Raw genomic sequence first — 27,068 nt, 5'->3', positions numbered from 1 at the left:
ATTATTTTATAGTTGTATCCTTGCTTCAGAACTAGAGTTAAAATGTTAAAATGAAATAAAAAAATACTGTTATGTTTGTTTGTACAAAGAATTGTTTATAAACAATATATTAATAAATGTTGTAAAATTCAGTCATCTATTTGCGTACAGACCTGTCAACCTTTAGTCAAGAGAAAGCAGGAGGTGTGTGTTGAAAAAGCAGGAGATTTGGTCAAAAAGCAGGAGATTTTTTAAATTCACACAATTTAACCCAAAATCGCAAGATTTAAAAAAAACATTATTACAATAAGTTATATGAATACTTTATAATGTCATATATACTTCTTAACTTTAGATCTTGGCATTAAAAAAAAAAAAAAAAAAAAATTATTATTATTATTTTTTTTTTTTTAAGTTTAAATATTATTATGATTTAATACATATTTAAAAAAAAAAAAATATTTTATCCAAAAATGTTAAGAACATGAACAAGAAATAAAAAATTTAATTAGTACATTTACGGTATTACACTTACAGCCTTACAGGTTGCGTTACATTATCATTTGTGGTTAGTGTACCTAAGTACCAAAGACAAATTTATATAAATCTTATAAATTAATATTCAGTTTTTACTATAATGAGGAACGGTGGCATGGTACTGATTTAAAATCATTATAATGATGCAATAAACATTGTATTTTCATTAATCATAAGTAAAACCTCATTACGGACATCGTGTGAAATATACCGGAATTATACCCATTTCCGTGAGTAACTTTATGTCAATGTCAAACAACATTTTTTAATTGTACAAAAATAATTTCTTGAAGTGTACCCTTATAACCAACATTTTACCGCACAAACATACAAAATTAACTGACACAAGTATGTTTATACAGCTAATTGGTCTTTTCGTTGTCTTGCTGTGACATGTGATTTTAACATGCATCGTGTGTATCGCTGTCAACTCAGATTTGTCATAGTTGCATTATGTAATCCAGTGGGAAGACATTTTACAATTCAGAGGTGTTATTAAAAGTAAAGTTTGTTTTATTTAACGACGCCACTAGAGCACATTGATTTTTAATCTTATCATCGGCTATTGGAACTAAATTGGATAGTTTTTTTTTTTTTATATGGCAACACTGAATGTCAATACACAGCCTGTTTAATTAGCGGCAACACGCTTCGTAGCCATTACGATGACAACAAACATTATAATAACACATCATTTTATAAACTCCATGTGCTTTTTTAACAATATAAATAGGCTATCCCACAATTCTCACTTCGGCAAAGGTTAAACAGTCGGGACAATTCGGCCTGTTACATTCTCGGAAACCGAAAGTAGTCGACATTTTCCGAATGAGAAAAAAAGGCAGAGTTACTTCCCTTCTGTTATTTTGACAAAAGAGGATCGATTTTTTTTTTATGCTTACAAAAATGTCATTTAACAGGAGAAACTGTCTCCCGCACAGGTGAAAGGAGATTTGATCAAATACCGGGAGACTCCCGCGGAATCCGGGAGGGTTGACAGGTCTGTTTGCGTATAACAACACACATATTACTCTTATACTACACATAGTAATAGGAATAAACTAAATTTATGTATACTACTCAAAAGAATTTAAGGGTCAAAAATTTATAACCAAATAAGTTTCAGAGTGTATTAGATTGATGATGTAAACTACACCAAAAATTTAATTTATTGTTCCATATTTACAAAAACCCACAAATAAACGTCACTGTATACAAGAAAGTCACATGACATGCTGTCAAAGTTGAAGGTTGTCAAACATGGATTTTACACATTAGAACATTCGTTTAATAGTGTGTGAATCCACCCCTGGCGTGAATACACTCGACACATCGTTGCCTCATGCTGTTGATCAGACGTCTGAAGAACTCTTGGGGAATGGCCTGCCACTCTGCCATAAGAAGTTGACCCAGATCATGAAGGTTGGCCGGAGGGGCATGGTTATCCCGAACTCTCCTGCCTAATTCGTCCCAGGCGTGCTCTATTGGGGCCAAGTCAGGCGAATATGCTGGCCAATCCATCCTGGCGATACCTTGTTTCTGAGAAAGTCTGTTACCACCCTGGCGCGGTGGGGTCTGGCATTGTCATCCTGCAGAACTGCCCCGCCGCCAATCTGCTGAAGGCCTGGGAGAACCAACAGCCGGATAATCTCATTCAGATAGCGGATTCCATTCAGATTGCCATCCACCACATAGAGGGGGGTCCTGTGGTGGATAGAGATGCCGCCCCACACCATGACGCTGCCACCACCGAACCGGTGACGTTGTCTAACGTTAACGTCAGCGAAGCGCTCCCCAGGACGTCTGTAGACACGAACCCGACCGTCGTTGAACTGGAGACTAAACCTGGACTCATCAGTGAACATCACTCGACCCCACTGAACACGTTGCCACTGCAGATGAAGTGTGCACCAGTGACGTCTGGCCATTCTGTGACGTGCTAGGAGTGGTGGTCGAACAGCCTGGCGACGGCAGCGTAGATTATTGGCTCTCAGACAATTGCGTATGGTTTGATCAGACACTCGAGTTCCAGTCGCAGTCCACAGATTGTCACGTAATCGGCGTGCAGTGGTTGTGCGTTGACGTAGAGCCATATTGGTGATGTAGCGGTCATCTCTATTTGTAGTGCTTCGGGGTCTTCCCGAACGTGGACAATTTCGAACAGAATTCGTTGCTTGGTACCGTTGCCACAGTCGGCCAACGACACTCTGACTGACACCAAGTCTCAGAGCAACATTTCTTTGCGTATTGCCATCCTGAAGCCAAGCAATAGCCCTTCCTCGATCTTCGATAGTCAGTTGACATCGTACCATTGTCGAATTTGGAGTGTGCACCGTACACGAACGCAAGCTCCAATTATACGGAAATTCAGCATTGGGAACATGGAATACACATGCAAAGCGTGCAAATGAAGCGCTTTGTGAAAAAGCAAGTTATGGGCACTTAGCAGACCTTTCGCTTTCGCCCTAATTTACGTGCAAATGTAAGCATGTTTTCGCCATTAGAACTAGTCGACAGTGTCAATGACAGTGGATTTTAATTCATTTATGGGTTGTTTAGACCCACTTTCGTCAAAATGGAACAATACCATGCGTGACATTATGGTCTAACTAATATAACTGACATTCAGAAAATAATGTCGAAAATATCGTCTGACCCTTAAATTCTTTTGAGTAGTATATAATGATACAAAATACAAAACACACTGGACTAATGGTCTCTGAGTATTATGATACAAAACCCACTTGGCTAATAATCTCTGAGTATTATGATAAAAAACACACTGGGCTAATAGTCGTTGAGTATTCTGATACAAAACACATTGGGTTAATTGTCTTAGAGTGTTATGATACAAAACACATTGGGCTAATTGTCTTTGAGTGTTATGATACAAACACACATTTGGTTAATTGTCTGAGTATTCTGATACAAAACACATTGGGCTAATTGTCTTTGAGTGTTATGATACAAAACACATTGGGCTAATTGTCTTTGAGTGTTATGATACAAACACACATTTGGTTAATTGTCTTTGAGTATTCTGATACAAAACACATTGAGCTAAGTGTCTTTGAGTGTTATGATACAAACAAACACTTGGTTAATTGTCTTTGAGTGTTATGATACAAACACACACTTGGCTAATTGTCTTTGAGTGTTATGATACAAACACACATTGGGCTAATTGTCTTTGAGTGTTATGATACAAAACACATTGGGCTAATTGTCTTTGAATGTTATGATACAAATACACATTGGGCTAATTGTCTTTGAGTGTTATGATACAAACACACATTGGGCTAATTGTCTTTGAGTGTTATGATACAAACACACATTGGGCTAACTGTCTGAGTGTGATGATACAAAACACATTGGGCTAATTGTCTTTGAGTGTTATGATATAAACACACATTGGGCTAATTGTCTTTGAGTGTTATGATACAAACACACATTGGGCTAATTGTCTTTGAGTGTTATGATACAAACACACACTGGGCTAATTGTCTTTGAGTGTTATGATACAAAACACACACTTGGCTAATTGTTTTTGAGTGTTATGATACAAAACACACTGGGCTAATAGTCTTTGAGTGTTATGATACAAAACACATTGGGCTAATTGTCTTTGAGTGTTATGATACAAAGCACACACTTGGCTAATTGTCTTTGAGTGTTATGATACAAAGCACACACTTGGCTAATTGTCGTTGAGTGTTATGATACAAAGCACACACTTGGCTAATTGTCTGTGAGTGTTATGATACAAAGCACACACTTGGTTAATTGTCTTTGAGTGTTATGATACAAACACACACTGGGCTAATTGTCTTTGAGTGTTATGATACAAACACACACTTGGCTATTGGTCTCCCTTTCTGTTGACAGTGTTGAAATAATTATATGTTTAACACCATGTACCCTTAGTTTAAATATATACTTTGTATCATAAAAGTATTTCTTTTCTGGGTACTAGTATTCTATTGCAGATGTTATATTTGATGAAAAAAAATTTGTATGTATGTATCTATATACGTATATATGTATGTACATTCGTACATACATAAAGTCTCTTTAAATCAAATTTTTTAAGAAAAAGAAGTTATATCTGCCAAGTTTCAGCCTGAAGAAGGCCACACGGCTGAAAGCTTGACAAATACATGTATAGCGTTTTCTTGTGTGTGTGTGTGTGTGTGTGTGTGTGTGTGTGTGCCTTAAAATTAAACTATTTATCTTGAATTTGCTAAAATGCATTCCAGCAGGCATGTTTTATCTTTCAGGTTTACTTTCCACATCTGTATGTATACCAGACACGAATGTCTGGTTGTGGTACTCTGTTAAAGAAGCTGGCATGCCAATGTCAGGGTGACAGTTTTGTCTTCCTATCTTGCCACCTGTTGCCTCTCATAACTGATACATGTAGTTATTTTCAGCTTAGCTAATGCAACAGGTTTTGCTATCAAGTAGATATGATAATGAAAAATAACATGTTAACAAAAGCATCAGGCAGAACCTAGAAGTAGCTTAAACTCCAGCAAATAACTGCAGGAATAGCGCATTGTTTATTCGGTTCAGTTTCAGTACTGCCAATTCTTTGAACTTACGTCACACCCAGAAAGTACACTGTAAACTTATAGTTGATTTCAAAATGTAACTTGCTTGCTTGCACTTAGTGGCTTGATACATTTCTGTTTGACTTCACCTCACTGAAGCACAAATAAAACAGTCTGATTATCCGTCTGATTATCGGTGTTGGTGCTCAGTGGTAATTTACTTTATGTCAAGCTTGTTTTCTTTGACCTGTATTCACCAGTACGGCTTCATATTCAATTGCATTAACTATAATTTAAGTAAGGATTGTCTGTTATTTATTTTGTTTTACAATACTAATTTACATTCATTGGGGTCAGAAAAAAAAAATCCGCAAATACTGTGAATCGGCCAAGCCGTTCTCACACAAGTTTGCAGATTATTTTTATGTTTAGCTCTATTTCTCACAAACTATAAGTCCTAAACATCTTAGAAATTACTGCAATGTCTGCCACTGGCATTGTTTGTTGTCACATTGTTTTTGTCTCAAAACTGAAGCACCGCCCATAACAACTTGTTGAAGATCAATGTATATTAAATAAATCCAGAGAATATTCGAGGCTTTGTCACAGGTGATTTTAATGTGGAAAATATTATAATTGTCAACCGAGTCTAACATAATCAGTATTTGCTGAAGCTCTACCAAGACAAATAACGATTACCTAGATGAGATTGATATTTTATATATTAAAAACATGAATAGCAAATTCTATTTATCCTATATGGGAGAGGGGGAGGGGGAGGGGGAGTAGACATGGCTTAAATTTGTTCAGTTCCTCGAGATATGAATGCAAAAAAGTAAGCACCTCTTGACCAATGAGAATGCCATAAAATGTATAGACACAAAGAAAATTTAATTATTTAACTTTACAGATAGTAGGTATTGCACAGTAAAGTATTAAAACTTGTTCCATGTTTGGGACAAAACAAAAGTAAATAATTACTGACGTGGAAGGATAATTGAGAAGTTTTCATATTCTTCTGTCATTGAGTAAAACTATTGGTGGTTATTTCATACTGTTTTGTCTCGCCTTTATGCAATAAAAAGGCGAGATATAGATATTAATTATTCAATGTTTGCATTAAAGTTTCACGTTTAGATCAGTTTCTCACAAACTATGAGTCCTAGGTCACTGAAACTTGGTTTACAGTTACACCTATGGATGTTCATTACAGTGCACTGAAAAATTTATAATAGTCAAGACATTTAATTCTACAGAATTCTTGTGTTACATACGTATATTCTTTGCACATATTAACATTTCACATTTATTTTAGTTTCGCACATACTATAGTATAATTTCTTTGCTGATATAAATTGGTTTATACATAAAGTCTTATCTCAGTGAATGTTAAAGTTTAGATATTTTAAGTAAAATACTTACATGTAATGTTTAGCTTATTGGCATTTATGTTTTTGTACAAGTCATTCTGATCAAAGCGAAGCACCTTGTCTTAAATTACTGTGTTTATTTACTCTGGGCATACAGCCATGACAGGAATAGTTTACAGGAGGTGACGTCACTTCCTTTTCAAGCTAGAGTACTGGATATGATGGAAAAAACCCCAAACAATGGCTGCCTCCATTTAGCAGGACTAATCATGTTTTTTTATTAATTCTAAAATTAATGTTTTTTATTTCTTAAATTGTCAGTATGTCTTGGTAGTATGGGTATGTATCTTTTCTACACATAAGGCTCATATTTGACTGGCTTGTTCCTTTAACCTTTAGACTACTGGATTAATTTTTAACAAAAACCACATTGAGTGGGTACAAGTTTGTAATTTTTACTCACATATATTCACTTAAATGTTTTATAAATACATGAAATAAAGTTCATATATGAATCGGTAAGTATTATTTTCGTGTCTTTTTTGTAATTTTTATTATTTTAGATCTGCTAATGGTGATTAAAATTAGGCAAAAAATCGAAAAAGTTGCGTTTACTTACGGGCATTTGTGGCCAGCTGTCCAGTGGTTTTCTGACCAGAATTTTTTTTTAAACCTGAACTACGATTCATATTGCAATATTTGGTAATTTTCGTTGTTGGTAAAACGATCAAATTTATTATTAAATTAGCTATTGATCCCTGAAAATGACCGCGACGTGCTGCCATTGTTGTCAAGCGAAAATACTTGCCGAAAACCACTTTTTGAACTCAAAATTTCAAGGTATTTTCAGTTGAAAAAATCGAAAACAAAAGCCACCATTTTGAGAGAAAAAATCTTTTTTCTTTAATTATATTTCCATTTCCGGTGAGTGTCGTGTACAAAATGGCGGGAAATATGAATTGGGGAATGCACTGTATACAGTGTACAGTATATCGACTGATGTGACGTCGGGCGAGATATCTCGCCTGCAGTACTCAGAAGGTTAACATGCATCGATATGCATCAAGCAACACCAAACCAGTTTATGGTAACCATAACATTTATAATTTTGCAGAATTCTTGTTATTACATACATATTTACTGTTACTGTAGTTGTAAACATGTTGTGTACACAGCTCTTTATATTTCTGATATTTTTAATTCAGGACGGCCATTGCTGTGTGGCGGCAGATCCTGGAGGAGACGGAGAAGATGGCGAGAGCTCGGCTCGCGGCGGGAGAGATCTACATGGACAAAATAGCAGAGTCGGTTAAACCACTGAAAGCTAATAAAATACAATCCATGAAAAAGGTATACCGCAATTAACAGTTCACAGATGGAAACACAAACATTGGAATAAACCATCTGGAAAACTTGGCCCTAAAAAGTGATGCGTGTGTGTGTGTGTGTGTGTGTGTGTGTGTGTGTTTGTTTGTGAGTGTGTTTGTGTGTGTGTGTATGTTCATGTGCATGCATGCATACATGTCATAATACAATAGTTACCATTATATGACAGATGGTCTAATACTATGACAACATGGCAAGTGTAATCCAAGATAAAGCAGCATAACTATACTGTATTTGCACACAAAAAGGCTGTTACAAATATCTGCTGTACAAAATTAGCAACTTTTGATTTTTCTTTGAAAAGTGTTAACTTACCGGTAGTCCATTTATCTGCATTGCTGGAAAGATAAAAACAGTCTCTGAACTGAGGAACAGAACTAGGTTGATGGTTTCTTAGGTAATTTCTGTATTAACAGTCTACAGCAAACAGACACTTCTAAGTTATACAACACAGGTTCATGGTGTTGAACTAGGTTTATTATAACTTTATCAGTGAGGTTTTCTGTGACATCCATTGAGTTGATTCCAATCTAACAAAGTACATGTTAACATGTAGCAGGTGGACCTGTGTCGGAGCATGATCTATATCAGGAATATTGTCTAGTATCATGGTGTTGGAGCATGATCTATATCAGGAATATTGTCTAATATCATAGTGTCTGAGCATGATCTATATCAGGAATATTTTGTCTAGTATCATGGTGTCTGAGCATGATCTATATCAGGAATATTCTGTCTAGTATCATGGTGTTGGAGCATGATCTATATCAGGAATATTGTCTAATATCATAGTGTCTGAGCATGATCTATATCAGGGATATTTTGTCTAGTATCATGGTGTCAGAGCATGATCTATATCAGGAATATTGTCTAGTATCATGGTCTAGTATCATGGTGTCAGAGCATGATCTATATCAGGAATATTGTCTAGTATCATGGTCTAGTATCATGGTGTCAGAGCATGATCTATATCAGGAATATTGTCTAGTATCATGGTCTAGTATCATGGTGTCAGAGCATGATCTATATCAGGAATATTGTCTAGTATCATGGTCTAGTATCATGGTGTCAGAGCATGATCTATATCAGGAATATTGTCTAGTATCATGGTCTAGTATCATGGTGTCAGAGCATGATCTATATCAGGAATATTGTCTAGTATCATGGTGTCAGAGCATGATCTATATCAGGAATATTTTGTCTAGTATCATGGTGTCAGAGCATGATCTATATCAGGAATATTGTCTAGTATCATGGTCTAGTATCATGGTGTCAGAGCATGATCTATATCAGGAATATTGTCTAGTATCATGGTGTCAGAGCATGATCTATATCAGGAATATTTTGTCCAGTATCATGGTGTCTGAGCATGATCTATATCAGGAATATTTTGTCCAGTATCATGGTGTCAGAGCATGATCTATATCAGGAATATTCTGTCCAGTATCATGGTGTCAGAGCGAGATCTATATCAGGAATATTTTGTCCACTATCATGGTATCGGAGCATGATCAATATCAGGAATATTTTTTCCAGTATCATGGTGTCAGAGCATGATCTATATCAGATATATTTTGTCCAGCATCATTGTATCGGAGCATGATCTATATCAGGAATATTCTGTCTAGTATCATGGTGTCAGAGCATGATCTATATCAGGAATATTCTGTCTAGTATCATGGTGTCAGAGCATGATCTATATCAGGAATATTCTGTCTAGTATCATGGTGTCAGAGCATGATCTATATCAGGAATATTCTGTCTAGTATCATGATGTCAGAGCATGATCTTAATCTTATTCAACTTTCCATACTAGCACAACAACAATGCTATATGACCCTGAGTCATAACCTAAGGGTCGTATAGCATTGTTGTTGTGCTAGTACTATGTAAGTGTGAATAATAATGAAAATTAGAAACAAATTGTCCAAATATCAGGAATATTTGTCCAGTATCATGTTGCAATACATTACACGAGTTTCACAAACATTAAATAATAGCTGCTAATGAAAATTTGATTAACTAAAATATTGCTAATAAAACATTTGACAACAAAGTGTTCCTGTATGAGATCAAGTTGTTTACAAGTAATTGAGCATAACACCAGATATAACGAGGATGTACAAAGTGTACATGTTAGTGTTGGAGATACATCACTCTATAACTAAGTCAGTAATATACTGAAATGATACATTGGTCAGACTGGTCTACAGTTCAGTTATTGTGTACACCTTCAGTTTAGAGTCTATACATAGACCAACCATAGAGTTGTTTCAATTATCATAACAAACACCAGTCTTATAACCACTTTTTCATCGCCCAGATTATTTTCCTCTGTAGACTTCAGATGATTACACTTCACCAAACTGTTTATCTGTCATATGTTAACAGACTATATCTGACATGTTGTTGTGGTATCAGACTAGATCTACCATGGTAATGTGGTATCAGACTATATACTATCAGACTGATAGAATTTATCACTGTTGTAAGGAATAGATAAGGCAATTCTAACCAAAGAGAAATAAATTTTTTGTGAAGGCCGAGATTTACCAAGAATCAAACCGAAACTGTCTTATATAGGCTCTGCATGTTGTGCAATCCTTTTGATTCTTTTTTTATCTATAAAATATCTCGAAACAAAGAAACTTTCTCCAGTTTGAATTGTCTTATCTATTTTTCGCAAAGGTGATTAACTATTTTTCTTGCTCACTTTATTATAAAACCAAAGGATTTGTAAACTAAAACCAGTCTATCATTCTTGACCCACTGTAACACTGTAATAAACAACTTCACCACAGTGTTCAAAACTTTTATTCATTCATATATTTTTTCTTCGAAAAATATAAATAATAGAATATGAATCAACAACTCCGTGAATAATTAAAGTTACCTCCACTGAAAATAGTTCCATAATGACATATGTAGGCAATGTCTATCGCTAGGGTCAGACAGATCTATCTAGTCCCATGCAAAAGCTGGCTAAGTCAGTCCAGTGGGCAAGAAATAGTGTTATGGTATTAAACTATCGATCTATCATCATGTCTTTTATCGTATCAGGGCGAGATTTAGCTCAGTCGGTTGAGTGCTCACTTGAGGTGCTTGCGTCGCAGGATCGAACCACCTCAATGGATCCATTCAGCTGACTGGGTTTTTTCTTGTTCCAACCAGTGTACCACAACTGGTCAAAGGCTGTAGTATGTTCTTTCCTGTTTGTGGGAAAGTGCATATAAAACATCCCTTGCTGCATTAAGAAAAATGTAGCAGGTTTCCTTTGATGACTACGAGTCAGAAATATCAAATGTTTCACATCCAATAGCCGATGATTAATTGATCAATGTGCTCTAGTGGTGTCATTAAGCAGAAAAAAATCGTATCATGCATGGCTTCTAGATTATGGTAGCCCCACTGCCATGGCTAGTGATATTCAGTGTTGGGCTAGTAAATAACTACTATAACTAGCCCGATGGCTAGTGGGGAAAAAAAAAACCTTGTCAAAAATGCTGCATTTAAGCCTTATTTTGTAAATATGAATATCCTGCTCCCTCTTCCCACCCCCAATCTAAATGTTTTTAAGCTCTATCTCCGTCTTCAGGTGACATATATTGTATTTATTTAAGGTAGGGTTAGTGAATGTTTAATCATGGCTAGTATTTTGTTTTAATCACAGGTCACATGGCTGTTGAATTTGTATAAAATTCTAGAAGCTCTGGTATCATGCCATTACAGAGTTACACTACATCTTACTGTAACTTATCACAGAAAGTGTCACATGTGTGAATTAATGGGGCCTTTCAACAATAACATAATGCAATTTATTTATTTTTTATACCCCCTTCCCCACGTAACATTTAGTAATGTGAAGGCCTTTTCCCCTCAAAACTTATGTAATGCTCATTAACAATGGTGAAATTTAACCATTATTATTAGATTTCCTGTTTATATTTATGTTTGTTTGGTTTGGTAATTAATACTATAGTCTGTCCCACAGGGAATGCCTTATTTTCATCCTATGAAATTTACTACAAGTTATTTATTTCTGATCTGATTGATTTGTCAATTGTACACAATTTTTTTTTTGGGGGGGTTATTTCTAAAACACTTTAACTTTTCTTCGTACGTCAAACCAAACTGAAATTATTTATAAAAAACAGTTTTACAGAATGATGGGATGGACTATACATGTAGATAAAAAAAATCATCTGTTAAACTTAAAGAACAAAATAGCATTGACTGCATGGCTTCATTTTACTTGATGAACAAAATTGAGACAATTATTTTGAAAACATTGAGTAACTCTTGACTAACACACTCCTCCCCCCATAACATTTGGTAAAACATGATACCCTCTCCCCCTGGAGTATTATGTAATTGTAAAATGTCCTCCTTGGTGTTTCAGTTAATCCCTCAAATAACGACAATTCAGGCAGAAGTGGCTCAGGCTGTGATGGAAATGACTAAAACTCACAAGGCTTACTGTGTGGAGGAAACTGTCGCATTTGAAGCTAGACAAAAGCTTTCTGAGGCCGAGGAAAAGTAAGCTATAAGTTTGCTTGGAATCTAATTCAAATAAAATTAACTGTCCCTTTTCATGTTTTTTAGTCAAGTTGTCAACTAAGTTGGGGGAGATTTTTATGTTAGTAGCAATTCTATTACGGCTTTGATAATGCTTATGAATGAGATATGCAAAACTGTGTTAGTAAAATATTTAGGTTCAAAGTATCTTTGGGTGTGACATATACTTTTTTAACATTTATTTATTTGTTACTGTAATACTGAAAAGTATTTTTAAATTCACTTTGCAAAAATCTGTTCTGCTTTATAAATATTTGAAAATGCAGTGGAAAGTACAACCTATTAAAAATCACCATTATGCAAATTGATTCTGGTGTTACTAGTTAATTTTTTCAACAGTTATTTGGTGGCTGGGATTTATACTTCAATGTAATGTCAGAGTAAATAAAAAAGTGACAATAAAGTGACACAACAAATGGCACAGATGTGTTATTTTTAAAGTAAAAAAGAATGTAACATTTTTGCACACATTTTGGTGACACTTGTTTTACAATCAAGTATTTTAGTGGTAAAAATTGAATAGTAAACCATAAACATATACTCGTGTATCTTGTTCTATCTGTTTATTGCAAGTTCACAGATCAAATTTGACCTAGATTTGAATTTACCAATCAAACATCGAGACTGTGTCGACAACTTTTACCACTTATTAAGAATTCACATATTGGAAACATAATCTGTTATGAATTATTTTTGTTAATGTTTTTAAACTCTAAAATGACTGTAGTAGGATAAAATTATGGGTAATGGAGTTTGATTTATGATTTTCCGACATGCTACTGACACTGCTGAAAATAATTGCTTCTGTCAAAATCTAAAGACCTTTGAATTGGCTGTATACAGTAACATTACATACTAAAACACAATATACCATAATCAACCTTTCTTAAAAGTATAAAATATTATATTTCAAAGTTTTATTAACACGAGTATAGTAGTGACCATAGTATATATGTAACTTAGAGACCATAGTATATATGTAACTTAAAGTAATTTAAAAGATTAAAAATACCTACTGAAGATAACTGATAAAGAAATACTTACTAATTTCCAGTATAAAAGTTGAACTTGCCTATATATGTCTAGGTGGCATAAAGAACAATTGATCTTTCTATTCAAGTAGAAAGATGTTACTATGTTTCAAACAATAGTTAGTAACACTTTCAGAAGATTTTAGTGTGCAAGACATACTCCTAAAAGCATATGCCCAAAATGTTGAGTTTGCAAGAGCTAATTTATCAACATTTTGATAGTATCTGTCTGTTTATGTCGTGAATATTGATTTATTTATTAATATATCCAAGCTACGTGATTATATGACATTGTCAAAAATTAGGAATACTAAAATTTAATTAAAAATGTAGAAAACCAAACCAAACATTTTTGTTTTGTTTTGAATGTGATTTGTACACTCATTAAAATGTTGATAATTGTAAATGAACCCTTACATTCAGGAAGAAAAAAAAAAAAATTCTATTATGGACAGGTTTTCACTACAATAATTAAAACCCCCAACTATTGACTACAACTTAAATCTAACCATACATGTAACAGTCCTCGTAATAATCTCAGCCACAAGATATTCTAAAACAAAATCACTCATTTTATATCAATTTAATTTAGTTTAGAATGTTAGTTTTAAGAGTAAAATATTAATAGTGTGTTGTTAAGTTTTATAGTCGATGAATGTATATACTGTTGCTATTTCAGGTTAAAGCGCAAGTCTACAGGCCTGTTCCAATCAAAAACAAGCTTACAGAAAAATTGTTCTAAGGTATGTTGATTAATAAGTAACTTTTTGTATATCTTAGCCTAGTCAGTTAAATTGACTAGTTTTAGATGTTTGAAATTCTTCAGGAAGGAGAGATAAAACATTACACCAAAAGGCTGGACCTAGAGGTGGGGGGTGGGGGGAGGAGAACGCCCATACAAATATGAAAAAGTGCTGATTTGGATCAATCTTGAGAAGACAGATTGTTTTATTTTAGACTAGGTATAACTCCATATTTGCTAAGGTCAAAATTGACACTGGCAGGCATCAAATGGACAACACGACCCTCGGATCTAAAAACACGGTATGGTTATTTCTTAATTCCATTATATGAGCATTACAATTATTATAATTATCAAATTATAAGTTTTGTCAACACTTGCCAGTGTAAATGAGACAAACTTAAATTGTTTTGATAGTCAACCTAAGGGAGATAACACTTATTATTCCATACCCATTTAATCTAACAATAGTAATAAAGACAATTCTGTCCGTACAATAAAACAATATTTTATTGAATAAATCTGTGATATAAAATTTCACATGTGTAGTACGTGTTCACCTGAATGCTGTCATGACCCTAGTCTGGAATGACATTATGTTCCTAGCCTGGATATTCTATGTTCCATCAATTCCATAAGATGCAACCAACTTTGAAAACGAAGTAAGTTGTGTTATTTAATTAAAGTTTTTTAAATCATAATGTAGAAAAGGGCTATGTAATAAATAGACAGAACCACATACCAGTTGTTTTGCCATATTATTTATTGCACTCGTTTATAGTGCGCAAGATTTATACCACTCTACTGCTATGTGGTCTCATGGTATAATATTCTTGGACACTATAAACTTGTGCAATAAACATTATAGGAAAACAACTGGTATGTGGTTCTGTCTATTTATTTATTGGTTTGGAAGTTTGACAAACTCTTGGGAGTCTGATTTGTCCCAGTATTCACCAGCTAAAACATTGATAAATGCTGGTATTTCAATATAAAACCTATAGTTGAAGTATTGAATCAAATGTAGATGCAATTACACCATTAAAAGTCAAAGTAGTGTCACTAAGAAATGGGATCTGCACATTTATTGTCCCCAAAGTTAAAGCTAAAGTTTGTTTTGTTTAACAACACCACTAGAGCACATTGATTAATTAATCATTGGCTTTTGGATGTCAAACATTTGGTATTTCTGACTCATCATCAGAGGCAACACCCTTCATTTTTCTTAATGCAGCAAGCAATCTTTTATTTGCAATCTTTTATTTGCACTTCCCCACAGACAGAAAAACACATACCCTTGACCAGTTGTGGTGCACTGGTTGGAACAAGAAAAGACCCAATGGATCCATTGAGGTGGTTCGATCCTGCGATGCAAGCACCTCAAGAGAGCACTCAAATGACTGAGCTAAATCCCATATTGTCCCCAAAATAATGTTATTATAGTCCTGTTGAATTGTTTAGACCCTAAGTTTTTTGCAAATGTTACGTTTAATTCCTATTCAATCCTTGTTTTCTTTACATTTGCATGAAAACAAACCCAAACCCCGACAGGTTTTATATACAATTCATCGTCTAAAATGCATGAAGTTGACTTATTTCCATTTTACAAATATCTCTGTATGCTTTGAATGCAGGTTCTTTATCCTATAAATAACTATGGCTATGTAGTTCCTTTCTGGTTACAATGCTGTTAGTTTTTGTGTTTAGCTTTACATTATCCCTTTATGTTTAGCTTCATTTCACACAAGCTATATCTCATAGATTGATGACACATTATAGTTGCATCTGTGGATGTTTACTTAATGCAGGCATAAATTATTACATTAAAACAAAAATATTAGTACTGTATAATATCATTTTTTATGTGCTATTTGGCTTACACAAACTGGATTATAGTAGAAAAAATACTTAATTCCATGGGATTGATGTTTCAGCTAAAAAGTCGGAAGGATCACATCGAGGTTCGTGCGACCGCCTCAAGAAACGAATATCTCCTCAGTTTGGCAGCAGCTAATGCACATCACATTCGATACTACAGCACCGACCTGCCAGATCTCATAAAAGTAAGTGCTTTTCTTTAGAGTCTGCATTTATTACCCTGCTCTGAATCCCTGTTTAAAACACGCTGAAGTAAACCACATCTTGACAGAACAGTCTAACAGTTATGATTCACAGACCTGTGATGAAAAAAGCCATGTTTGATGACATTAACCAGTTATACTGTAAATGTTAAAAGAGACCAGACACCAAAACACATGTAATACATAATGGTTTTATTTGCTGTCATATACCGCATTAGTAAAATCCCTAGGAAGCATGGATAAAATGTACCCGATATGGGTGGATCTGAACTAAAATGTTGTTTGTCTTCAATTCATGTGTTCTTTTAAATTATTAAAGGGACATACCCTAGTTTTTAAACACTAAGCCATATTTTTTACTATTAGAGCCGTTTTTGATAACTGAAATCATACTTTACTTAGATGTTATTGTTTAGATGATCGATTTCCATACATTCTAAGTGTTTTTGGTCATCCTGGTGTTTTTAATATCACAAAATGCATTTCTCATATTTTTAAAAACGCACGTGCGTCTGAGAAGTAACAGTCATGGAGTAGAGTTTTAGTCTATTTTTAGAGAGTATTTCACCATTTCAAAGTCACAGCCTCGTGTTTTATTCAGTTGTAACTGTATCCAAATGTGTTACAGGTTTATAGATTAACGAAACTTAGTATTAATTTTCACGTGTTAAAACTAGGGTGTGTCCCTTTAATATATTTATTTTTGAAATGTTTTTTTTTCTTTCTTTTTTCTTCTCTTTTTTTTGAAACAAAAATGCAGTAGCCCATATTTTTATATTGTAATTAGGAGAAGGCCAAACAAGTGTGAGAAAATAGCCTTATTTAATAAACAAAAATGCAGTAGCCCATATTTTTATATTGTAATTAGGAGAAGGCCAAAAAAGTGTGAGAAAATAGCCTTATTTAATAAACCAATAATAAAAGCTTTCTGTTTTTTCACAATTCTTTTCGGTTTCCTCTGCTACCAGCATTGATTAATGCAGCAGTCTAGAAAGTGATAACTTAACGAAATGAGCACATTTCAGACATTGGGAGACTCTTAAGGTCAGGTAGAATCCTGAAGGTCATAGGACTTAACATGCATGTTCAGAGCAAGCTAATGTAGCGCACTCCTGTCAGGACAGGAAAGGGTTTGGGGTGGGTGGGAGGAGGGACCAGCAGCTCAACTGGGGTCAGTAAGGGGGAGGGGGCATTTGTGGTGTTATTGAATTTTGAATGTGCCATAGGATTAAATCTAAAACATAAAGTTTGTGCAGTTTTCATGAGGTAATTTGGCACATAATTTGGAACAGTTCATCAAAAAAAAATGGAGCTATTTGAATAATTTCGACTTAGTTTGCCGAATTGTAGCTCATAGGGAGACTCATAACTGGAGGTGTCTTAAATCTAAGTGTGATGCATTGGGTAAGTAGTATATTGAATACCACTTGTTCATGATACCTCACCTAAGTAGGTAGATAAGTAACATACTTTGACTTAAGTATGTTTCTGAATACAGATCCCGATGAATAAAGACAATTCTCAACAGTGACATAATGAGCTGGCTCATCAGTTGTCAACAACTACTGTCATTGGTAAATAGGCATGGCGGTTGCAAGTAGACATTGAGAAGGCTGACTGAGATCGAGAGTGCAAAGCGAAGTTTCTAGAAGGTTCGGGGGTATGCTCCCCTGTAATTTTGAAAACTAGATGTCATCAAATGCAATTTCCTGCATTCTGCAAGTAAAATTCATCTATGCCTTAAGATTTGCTACCAATAATATTTTTGATTCAGAATTATTGGAGGGGCTAGAGTCCCTCCCCACTTGTGCTTGGTCATTCCTAGTAAACATCAAGGATAAGCCCCAGTGAAGGCCGACACACTTCACATAGCCTATAGTGGTGGCACAGTAGTCAGTAGTTTGCCTCTTGTGATTTATGACGGCAAACAAATTCATTACGTTTTACATGTATGCATGTTTGGTGTCCTGTTCCTTTTAAATGATATTTGTTAAAATATTATGCTTGTGCATAAGTAACACTGTCACTAAAATACAATAAAATAATCTTATGTCACTTTCATTAGTACATTGTATATGTAAAGCATGGTAATTAAATAGAGAATAATACATGAGTGACCGTTGGATACCATTTATCTCACAACGAGTTGTTTTAAAATGTATCTAATGAGCGAAAGCGAGTTTGATACGTTTTTAAACAACGAGTTGTGAGATAAATGGTATCTAACGGACATGAATGTATTATTCTATTTCTTACATATCCGCAAATACCAGGTTTTAACATCTTTTTGGACTAAAAGTTATTTACAGCCGTTGCATTTGTAGGGAACATGATTGTCAGGTTAACTATACGTCACAATGTAATCTATTTCCACCGTGTTGTTTTTCGTATGTCATGAAATTGTTAATACACATTCGTGTGTTAACAACCCATGTGTTATCAAAAATAATGCATGGTGTTCTCACCAACGGGTGTGTACGAAAATGTTATAACTTGTGATAAATCTCATCAGCTAATACTACCTCGTAGTTGGTCCATTGTTAGGAAAAAAGAAAGAAATGTTTTATTTAATGACGCACTCAACACATTTTATTTACTGTTATATGGCGTCAGACATATGGTTAAGGACCACACAGATTTTGAGAGGAAACCCGCTGTCGCCACTACATGGGCTACTCTTTCTGATTTAGCAGCATGGGATCTTTTATTTGCGCTTCACACAGGCAGGATAGCACAAACCATGGCCTTTGTTGAACCAGTTATGGATCACTGGTCGGTATCTGGATTAAAAATCCCATGCCTCCACTGGAATCCGAACCCAGTACCTACCAGCCTGTAGATCAATGGCCTAACCACGACGCCACCGAGGCTGATACCATTGTTAGGAATTAAGGCATGCTGTTCAGTGTTGTTGGGATGTGTTATGTGTGTTCATTTCAGTAGTGTAACAAACATTGTCTTCCTCTCTTCACTTGATGTTTTTTACTTTTCTGCTTGGACAGACAAGACTATATCCATGAGTGTGAATTTCTAAAATCCCATTTCACACGGTACATCATCTTATGTAACATCTTATTGAACGTTCAATTTATGTTTAAAAAAGTGTTTCCACATTACCTATTTGAAACATAACCCTAACATATAGATATTCTCAACTGTGCCAGTACGGGTTCGGGTAAATTGCCACTAGAGCTTCAAGCATGTCTGCCCTGGGGCCGAGTCCTGGATAGCCAGGGGTCTGCTCCGGGCCAGAAATTTAAAGGGACAATTTTGAAAATTACTCTAAAAAAATAAAAATAAATAAGGGGACAAATTTAATCTATAATAACAAAAACAACTTTGTTTGGTGTAATTCCAAAAATATAATTAACTACCGCCATTTAAATTTATACACCTATTTTTGAATGGGCTATTCCAAAAAAATAAAATATTAATTACAATTAAAAAAGGGGTAGGGGAGTGTGAAAGTAAGGGGGAGGGGGCAAGCCCCCAGACTGTGCCAGTATTGTTTTCTCAATGTCATTGGCTTAAAACACAAAGTGGTCAGAGCACAGATGTATGTTTCCTTTTGTTAAGTTGTTTTTCTGATGTATTATATTATTAATATTGGTCTTTTGTTAAAGTCATGTATATTATTGTGTTCTGAGTTTTCACTATTTAAAGCATGTTTTATTTTGCAAATATTTTAATTCAGGAAGTAAGTAAGAATTGCTTATGTGAGTATTAAAATGCCAGTTAATACATTTTTCAGCTTTTATTCTTAATTTTTAAAAGGCTCTGAATTTTCACATTATCTTGATTACCACATATTTGATGTGAATACTTTATATTCAGTTACTATGAGCATAAAGCATGATAATAACAAAGAGTTGTTACATTATGCATGCCAGTAAAGTGTACTCCACTATAAATCAGTAATTCATAACATTTCCCCCTCATCATAATAGAACTTCTAATCACCTGTTAATTTAATCATGTGTTTTTAAACTTACTATTAAATCTTTTTTGTCTGCTTACTTAGCAGATCATAATAACCTAACATGCAAAGTTGACGCGAAGTCAGTGATGATATTAAACATAGCTATGGTGAGGGTTTTTCCGCCATTTTTGGATCTGAATCGAAAATACTTTCATTGCGGTCATTTGATATTAATTTCATTAACAATATGGTTGTTATACCGTTCTTGAAGTGTAGCTGATGGCGTGTCATCATCATCATTGTTTGAACTGTGATTTTCACAGTAAACGGTACTTTTGAAACCACCCTTTGCAAAACATTTCACAATACATGAAGAGATCATGTGAGATGGGCCATATTAATTGTTGCCAGAATGGAAATCAGTGTTATTTTTTTCAATTGTTTGCCTTGATAATGTCGCTTATCACCTCGCACCTATAGTGATGTTTAACATTGAAATAATTCCCTAATCCATTGTTATACACAGTTGTTTTTTTCTTCTTTTTTTTCTTTTTTTAAATATTTTATTGTCCCCAGAATATAGAATGGCATGGTTGGGGTGCCCTGATCTCACTGTATCACAATATTTTTTTTATATTACATATGGTATACATATTGTTTTATACATACATATAAATGACAAAATATATACACACAAATATACACAGTTTGTTTTATACATTAAAATTTATTGATAATATATAGGTGAAAAACTGGAATTCACGATCAGTTCATTCTATGCAGTAGTTCATTCTATTTTACTGTATATATAGACAAACAAAACAAAAGATGTTTGTTGTTTGGATTGTCCTATGGTTATGCCTTAGTTTGCCATGACTCTGAGCATACATGGATTGTCCCATGGTCATGCCCTAGTTTGCCATGACTCTGAGCATACATGGATTGTCCTATGGTTATGCCTTAGTTTGCCATCACTCTGAGCATACATCGCTTGTCCCATGGTTATACCTTAGTTTGCCATGACTCTGAGCATACATGGATTGTCCCATGGTTATACCTTAGTTTATCATGACTCTGAGCATACATAGATTGTCCTATGGTTATGCCTTAGTTTGCCATGGCTCTGAGCATACATGGATTGTCCTATGGTTATGCCTTAGTTTGCCATGACTCTGAGCATACATGGATTGTCCCATGGTTATCCCTTAGTTTGCCATCACTCTGAGCATACATGGATTGTCCCATGGTTATGCCTTAGTTTGCCATGACTCGGAACATACATGGATTGTCCCATGGTTATAACTTAGTTTGCCATGACTCTGAGCATACATGGATTGTCCCATGGTTATCCCTTAGTTTGCCATCACTCTGAGCATACATGGATTGTCCCATGGTTATGCCTTAGTTTGCCATGATTCGGAGCATACATGGATTGTCCCATGATTATCCCTTAGTTTGCCATGACTCTGAGCATACATGGATTGTCCCATGGTTATGCCTTAGTTTGTCATGACTGGGCATACATGGATTGTCCCATGGTTATACCTTAGTTTGCCATGACTCTGAACATACATAGATTGTCCCATGGTTATACCTTAGTTTGCAATCACTCTGAACATGTACATAAATTGTCCCATGGTTATACCTTAGTTTGCTATGACTCTGATCATACATAGATTGTCCCATGGTTATACCTTAGTTTGCCATGACTGAGCATATATGGATTGTCCCATGGTTATACCTTAGTTTGCCATGACTCTGAGCATACATAGATTGTCCCATGGTTATGCCTTAGTTTGCCATGACTCGGAACATACATAGATTGTCCCATGGTTATACCTTAGTTTGCCATCACTCTGAACATGTACATAGATTGTCCCATGGTTATGCCTTAGTTTGCCATGACTCTGAGCATACATGGATTGTCCCATGATTATCCCTTAGTTTGCCATGACTCTAAGCATACATGGATTGTCCTATGGTTATGCCTTAATTTGCCATGACTCTAAGCATACATGGATTGTCCTATGGTTATGCCTTAGTTTGCCATGACTCTGAGCATGCATGGATTGTCCCATGGTTATCCCTTAGTTTGCCATCACTCTGAGCATACATGGATTGTCCCATGGTTATGCCTTAGTTTGCCATGACTCGGAACATACATGGATTGTCCCATGGTCATGCCCTAGTTTGCCACTACTTGGAACATACATGGATTGTCCCATGGTTATACCCTAGTTTGCCATAACTCTGAGGTTTACTCCTGGCATTCATAAGATGGCTGAACATTACTCTTTGACCCTTGTTTTTATGATGTCATGTAGCGATTGTTGTCAAAGAGCAGAATGTTCAGCTTCTCTTCATAACACAAGTTGCATTGCCCAGAGTCACACTTGAATGTGTTGGACTCCTTTATGATTTCCCAGCTTATTTTGTATTTTGGTACCCTTTTGTTTTAATAATGTGCATTAAATATGCACACCAGTCCAAAAGCCTTGGAGAATCATTCCTTTGAGAAGTTTTTTTAAAACTGGTTTGTTGTTTTTAATTGACTTGTTTATTGCTTGTAGATGACAAGGCATTCAACATGTGTGGACCTACATTTAGTACCATGGAAAACAGTAAAGATGAGACATAAAATGGTGCATTTCATAATTGTTTTCCTAATATGTAGGATTGCAGGATAAATAAAATAACCAGTTACTGCCTCGCTTTGTTCGTCATTGTAACCATTACAGGATAAAGCCTATATCTTAAGAGAAGTAATATACGGTTATTCTCTATATACAAATCTACGAAATCCTGCATATGCTATATAATATATATTATTATTATATACACTCATGTCACCTTAGTCTGCGCGGCACAAAATTCTGCGCACGTTAATTACGTTACATTACGCCTTGAAACAAGTGTTGGGGTATGTTTGTAAACACACAAACAACGTTAATTTAATTCATAAAACAATGGTTAAAACAACACATCTTGATTGTGAATATATGTATAAAACTGATAGATAACAATTTGATTGACAAAACCCCTCTGAATTGATGCACTAAAAGTATACTTTTGCCAACCTCGATCAACGTGTTTTTGTATCACCTGTCAACACATCACATGTCTGTCAACCTTGTATATCAACTTACACAAGTTTACACAGAAGCTTCAGTGCATACCTTATTGTAATTTATGAATCCATAAATGAAATAAATGTTTTATTTTATCTGTTAACTTAAACATCCAAGCATACTTTGAATTTCCCTCCAAGTGACATAATGCAAAATGGCTGCACCTAGATTTTGAAGCCTGCACTTACAGCATGGCCTATTTTAGCTATAGTCTGTTTCAAAATTATCATTGATTGTCCTATATGTCTAATGAACACTATTTGTGCTCATTTACACTGTTAATAACAGACAACTTTTGTTGAATAATGATCAAAATTTTCGACATCAGCTTTTTATATATTGTCATTTTGTGTTGTCCAAACTAAGAATCATGGAACACCATTTATATTTAAACTATTTGCATAATCTAAATTTTTCTGAAACAAACTATAACAGGAAGTGTTTGTTGTTTAGACCTTACAAAAACTCGGATTCATTATTTATTTGCTATTTCTGTAAATATTAGCGACAGAAGTGTTGTTTTAATGTTTGCTGCGCAGACTTATGTGCCGCAATGCAGGCCAGTAAATACAGGGGGGTCTCAATAAAAAATGCACTCATTACTTGAGTTTAAAAAACATTAAAATTAAAATAACTTTCAGTAGTAACACGTTTATTGTTCCATTGTACTGTGACGGTGAAACAAATATTTTTAAAGAAAGATTTTAACTTAAAAATATAACACAAATGCTTAGGTGCGCAGACTTAGATGCCACCAGTGTATATATATTAGGCATTCCTTTTTGTGTCAACAACAGCACGAGAAGACCGTTTCATGATGATAACGGCTTTGCGACAGCATTTAGTGACCGCACGGCATCTTCGTGATCAACTCAGAGCTGCTACAGGCAACAATGTGTCTGACCCAGACCATTAGGAATCGTTTGCGAGGCCAAGGTTTGTGATGTCGGCATCCTGTAAGTCTGACCACAGCTACTTGCCCGTCACAGAAGGGCTCGCCTTGATTGGTGCAGACGTCATATCCGGTGGAACCGTGGGCAATGGGCAGAGACATTATTCACAGATGAGTCACGGTACTTGATCCAGTTCAATGATGGCCGGGCTCGTGTTTACCGTCGTCAAGGAGAAAGATTTGCTGATGTTAACATTGTTCAACATCTACCATTTGGAGGAGGAAGTGTAATGGTATGGGCGGGCATATCCATGAATCACAGAACCCCTCTGTATATCATTAATGGAAATTTGACTGGTCAGCGTTATCTCAACGAGATTGTTCAACCTTTTGTAATTCCACTTCTGCAGCGGATTGGACCAGGAGCTTGGTTCCAGGACGACAACACAAGACCTCATCGTGCCAGGGTGGTGACCGACTTCCTGCAGCAGCAGAACGTTCAGCACATGGATTGGCCTGCATATTCACCAGACTTGTCACCCATTGAGTATGCGTGGGATGAACTAGGGCGGCGAGTTCGATCACGTCACGTCCCTGCCGTCAACCTCCAGCAACTGGCTCAGCAATTAGTTGCAGAATGGCAAGCGATTCCTTAACGTTATTTCCAATGCCTAGTTAACAGTATGCGCCAACGTTGTCAAGAATGTGTGAATGCTAATGGTGGCTACACCAGTTACTGACGCTTCTACTACATGTGTGAACATCATTTTTGGGGGTGCATGACTTTCTCCATCTGGGTAGTAAACTTGTTTCCAAGCAAAGGTTTTTTGTTTTGTGTTTTCTGTTCTTGAGACATCAAATAAATAATTTGTCATTAGTTGTCACAATTTTAGCATATTAGCTTATTTTTATTTGCACAAATATTTTTGATCCTTAACTTCTTTTGAGTAGTATATATTAAAAACTTATATTTATACTTGTACTCTCCCCACTACACACCACCCCTTCCCCACCCTGCTGACTGCTGTTTGTATCACTTCTCATGGAATGTGTCTTCATGTGTGTATATATATATATAATCTCTGACATACAAACCGTGGTGGACCGGCCTCGGTGGCGTCGTTGTTAGGCCATCGGTCTACAGGCTGGTAGGTACTGGGTTCGGATCCCAGTCGAGGCATGGGATTTTTAATCTAGATACCGACTCCAAACCCTGAGTGAGTGCTCCGCAAGGCTCAATGGGTAGGTGTAAACCACTTGCACTGACCAGTGATCCATAACTGGTTCAACAAAGGCCATGGTTTGTGCTATCCTGCCTGTGGGAAGCGCAAATAAAAGATCCCTTGCTGCCTGTCGTAAAAGAGTAGCCTATTGGCGACAGCGGGTTTCCTCGAAAAAAACCCAGTGTCAGAATGACCATATGTTTGACGTCCAATAGCCGATGATAAGATAAAAAATTAATGTGCTCTAGTGGCGTCGTTAAATCAAACTAACTACTTTTTTACAAACCATGGTTTAAAATTCATTAATTTTTTTTACATTTCTTGAATCATAATATTCCTTGTTTTTTATAGTCTGGCTAATTTTCTCTACATTATTAATACCCAATGTTTACCATGAAGTTGACAGGTACTCTTAGTTTCCAATGTGGTTATTAGCTCGTATACAATGCAATGTACAATGTGACAGTTTCCATTTGTATGTGCATGGTGTGTGTGTATGTGTGTGCGAGCTCGTGTGTGTGTGTGTGTGTGTGTGTGTGCATGGTGTCTGTGTGTCTTGTGTGTTTTTGTGTGTGTATGAAGTTTTCTGCCTTGAAGATTTCTTTACAATCTTGTTTTGAAATTATATTACTAAATATATAATTGTTTCATGTTTGCATGTTTAGTTTGTGCTTAATTAACAATGCATAGTAACTTTTATTATTACGCATATGGTTAAAAATATCTTGGTACATATTAAAGTTATACGTCCCACTAGAACGCCAAGTGAGATATAACACTTCGACATCACTCTATGATGTCATCAATTGGTGCACTACAACCATTAGGAACATCAACCAAAGCTTGTGACAATCGAAAATTATGTCACTTGGGACATAAACATAATACGAAATGGAAGCTCGTCTAATATCCTATAATTATTTGTTTTTGTCCTATCTAGTATCCGATTGCTTGTACCGTATATAATTTGTGTAATTATTTTTTAAATTAAATTGATTGAAGTAATCAAACAGTTATGTCACTATGGTGAGACCATTATGATGTTTTATGAAGCAAAAATAGTAAACATCGACCTCGGCCTCTGGGTTCTGTCAGTGTTATTTGTTTGGTTCTATAAATAGGGAATAACTGGTTACTGTCTTAAGCTATCTTCTTTATTCTCCGAAGGTTAGAATAGTGAATGCAACGAGGCTCTGCCGAGCTGCATTTGCCATTCGACCTAAGCTGATATTTCAAGACAGTAACCAGTTATTTCTTTTATCCTGCAATCCTACAGGAATATTCGATAAATCATTATTTATTCCAGTTTTGTGTACACAAATCGAGTATTGTCAAACTAGCAAGACTTTTGCCATATGACATCATACAAAATACATGACGTCATTATTTGTAAGACACTAGCTACATTCTGTCACATTAAAAAAGCATTTCTAAACTCTAATTCATAAATAAATATACAAGTTTCGTGTTGTTATCACAAAACTAAAAGTTATTTGTATTTACTGTACTTCAACAAATGATGTAAAGAGTATGTTTATTGAAAATCTACTCTGAAATACTCGAGTCGAGTCGGGCTTATGTCACGTGACCTATATTTTTGGTCAGTGACCGAAAATATAGAGATTTATCTAGTCATCATATCTTGCCAATGTATA

The 27,068-nt window shown here is 35.3% G+C and overlaps 1 protein-coding gene across 4 annotated transcripts in view; it reads left to right on the top strand.

Annotated features, from left to right (window-relative positions):
- Window positions 1–27,068, top strand: part of LOC121374300 (protein nervous wreck-like) — a 109,295-nt gene that overhangs the window by 49,813 nt on the left and 32,414 nt on the right. For 3 of the 4 annotated variants that reach the window (XM_041501347.1, XM_041501346.1, XM_041501348.1), the window contains 4 exons: window positions 7,642–7,786; window positions 12,222–12,358; window positions 14,108–14,171; window positions 16,105–16,233. In XM_041501347.1, coding sequence (XP_041357281.1) covers window positions 7,642–7,786; window positions 12,222–12,358; window positions 14,108–14,171; window positions 16,105–16,233 — 475 coding nt within the window. Of the gene's footprint in view, window positions 1–4,793; window positions 4,879–7,641; window positions 7,787–12,221; window positions 12,359–14,107; window positions 14,172–16,104; window positions 16,234–27,068 lie in introns of all 4 variants that reach the window. The other variant, XM_041501349.1, reaches the window with a different exon arrangement.

This window comes from Gigantopelta aegis, chromosome 6, assembly GCF_016097555.1.
Source record: "Gigantopelta aegis isolate Gae_Host chromosome 6, Gae_host_genome, whole genome shotgun sequence".
Lineage (NCBI taxonomy): Eukaryota > Metazoa > Mollusca > Gastropoda > Neomphalida > Peltospiridae > Gigantopelta > Gigantopelta aegis.
This window is presented reverse-complemented; position numbering and strand designations above follow the sequence as displayed.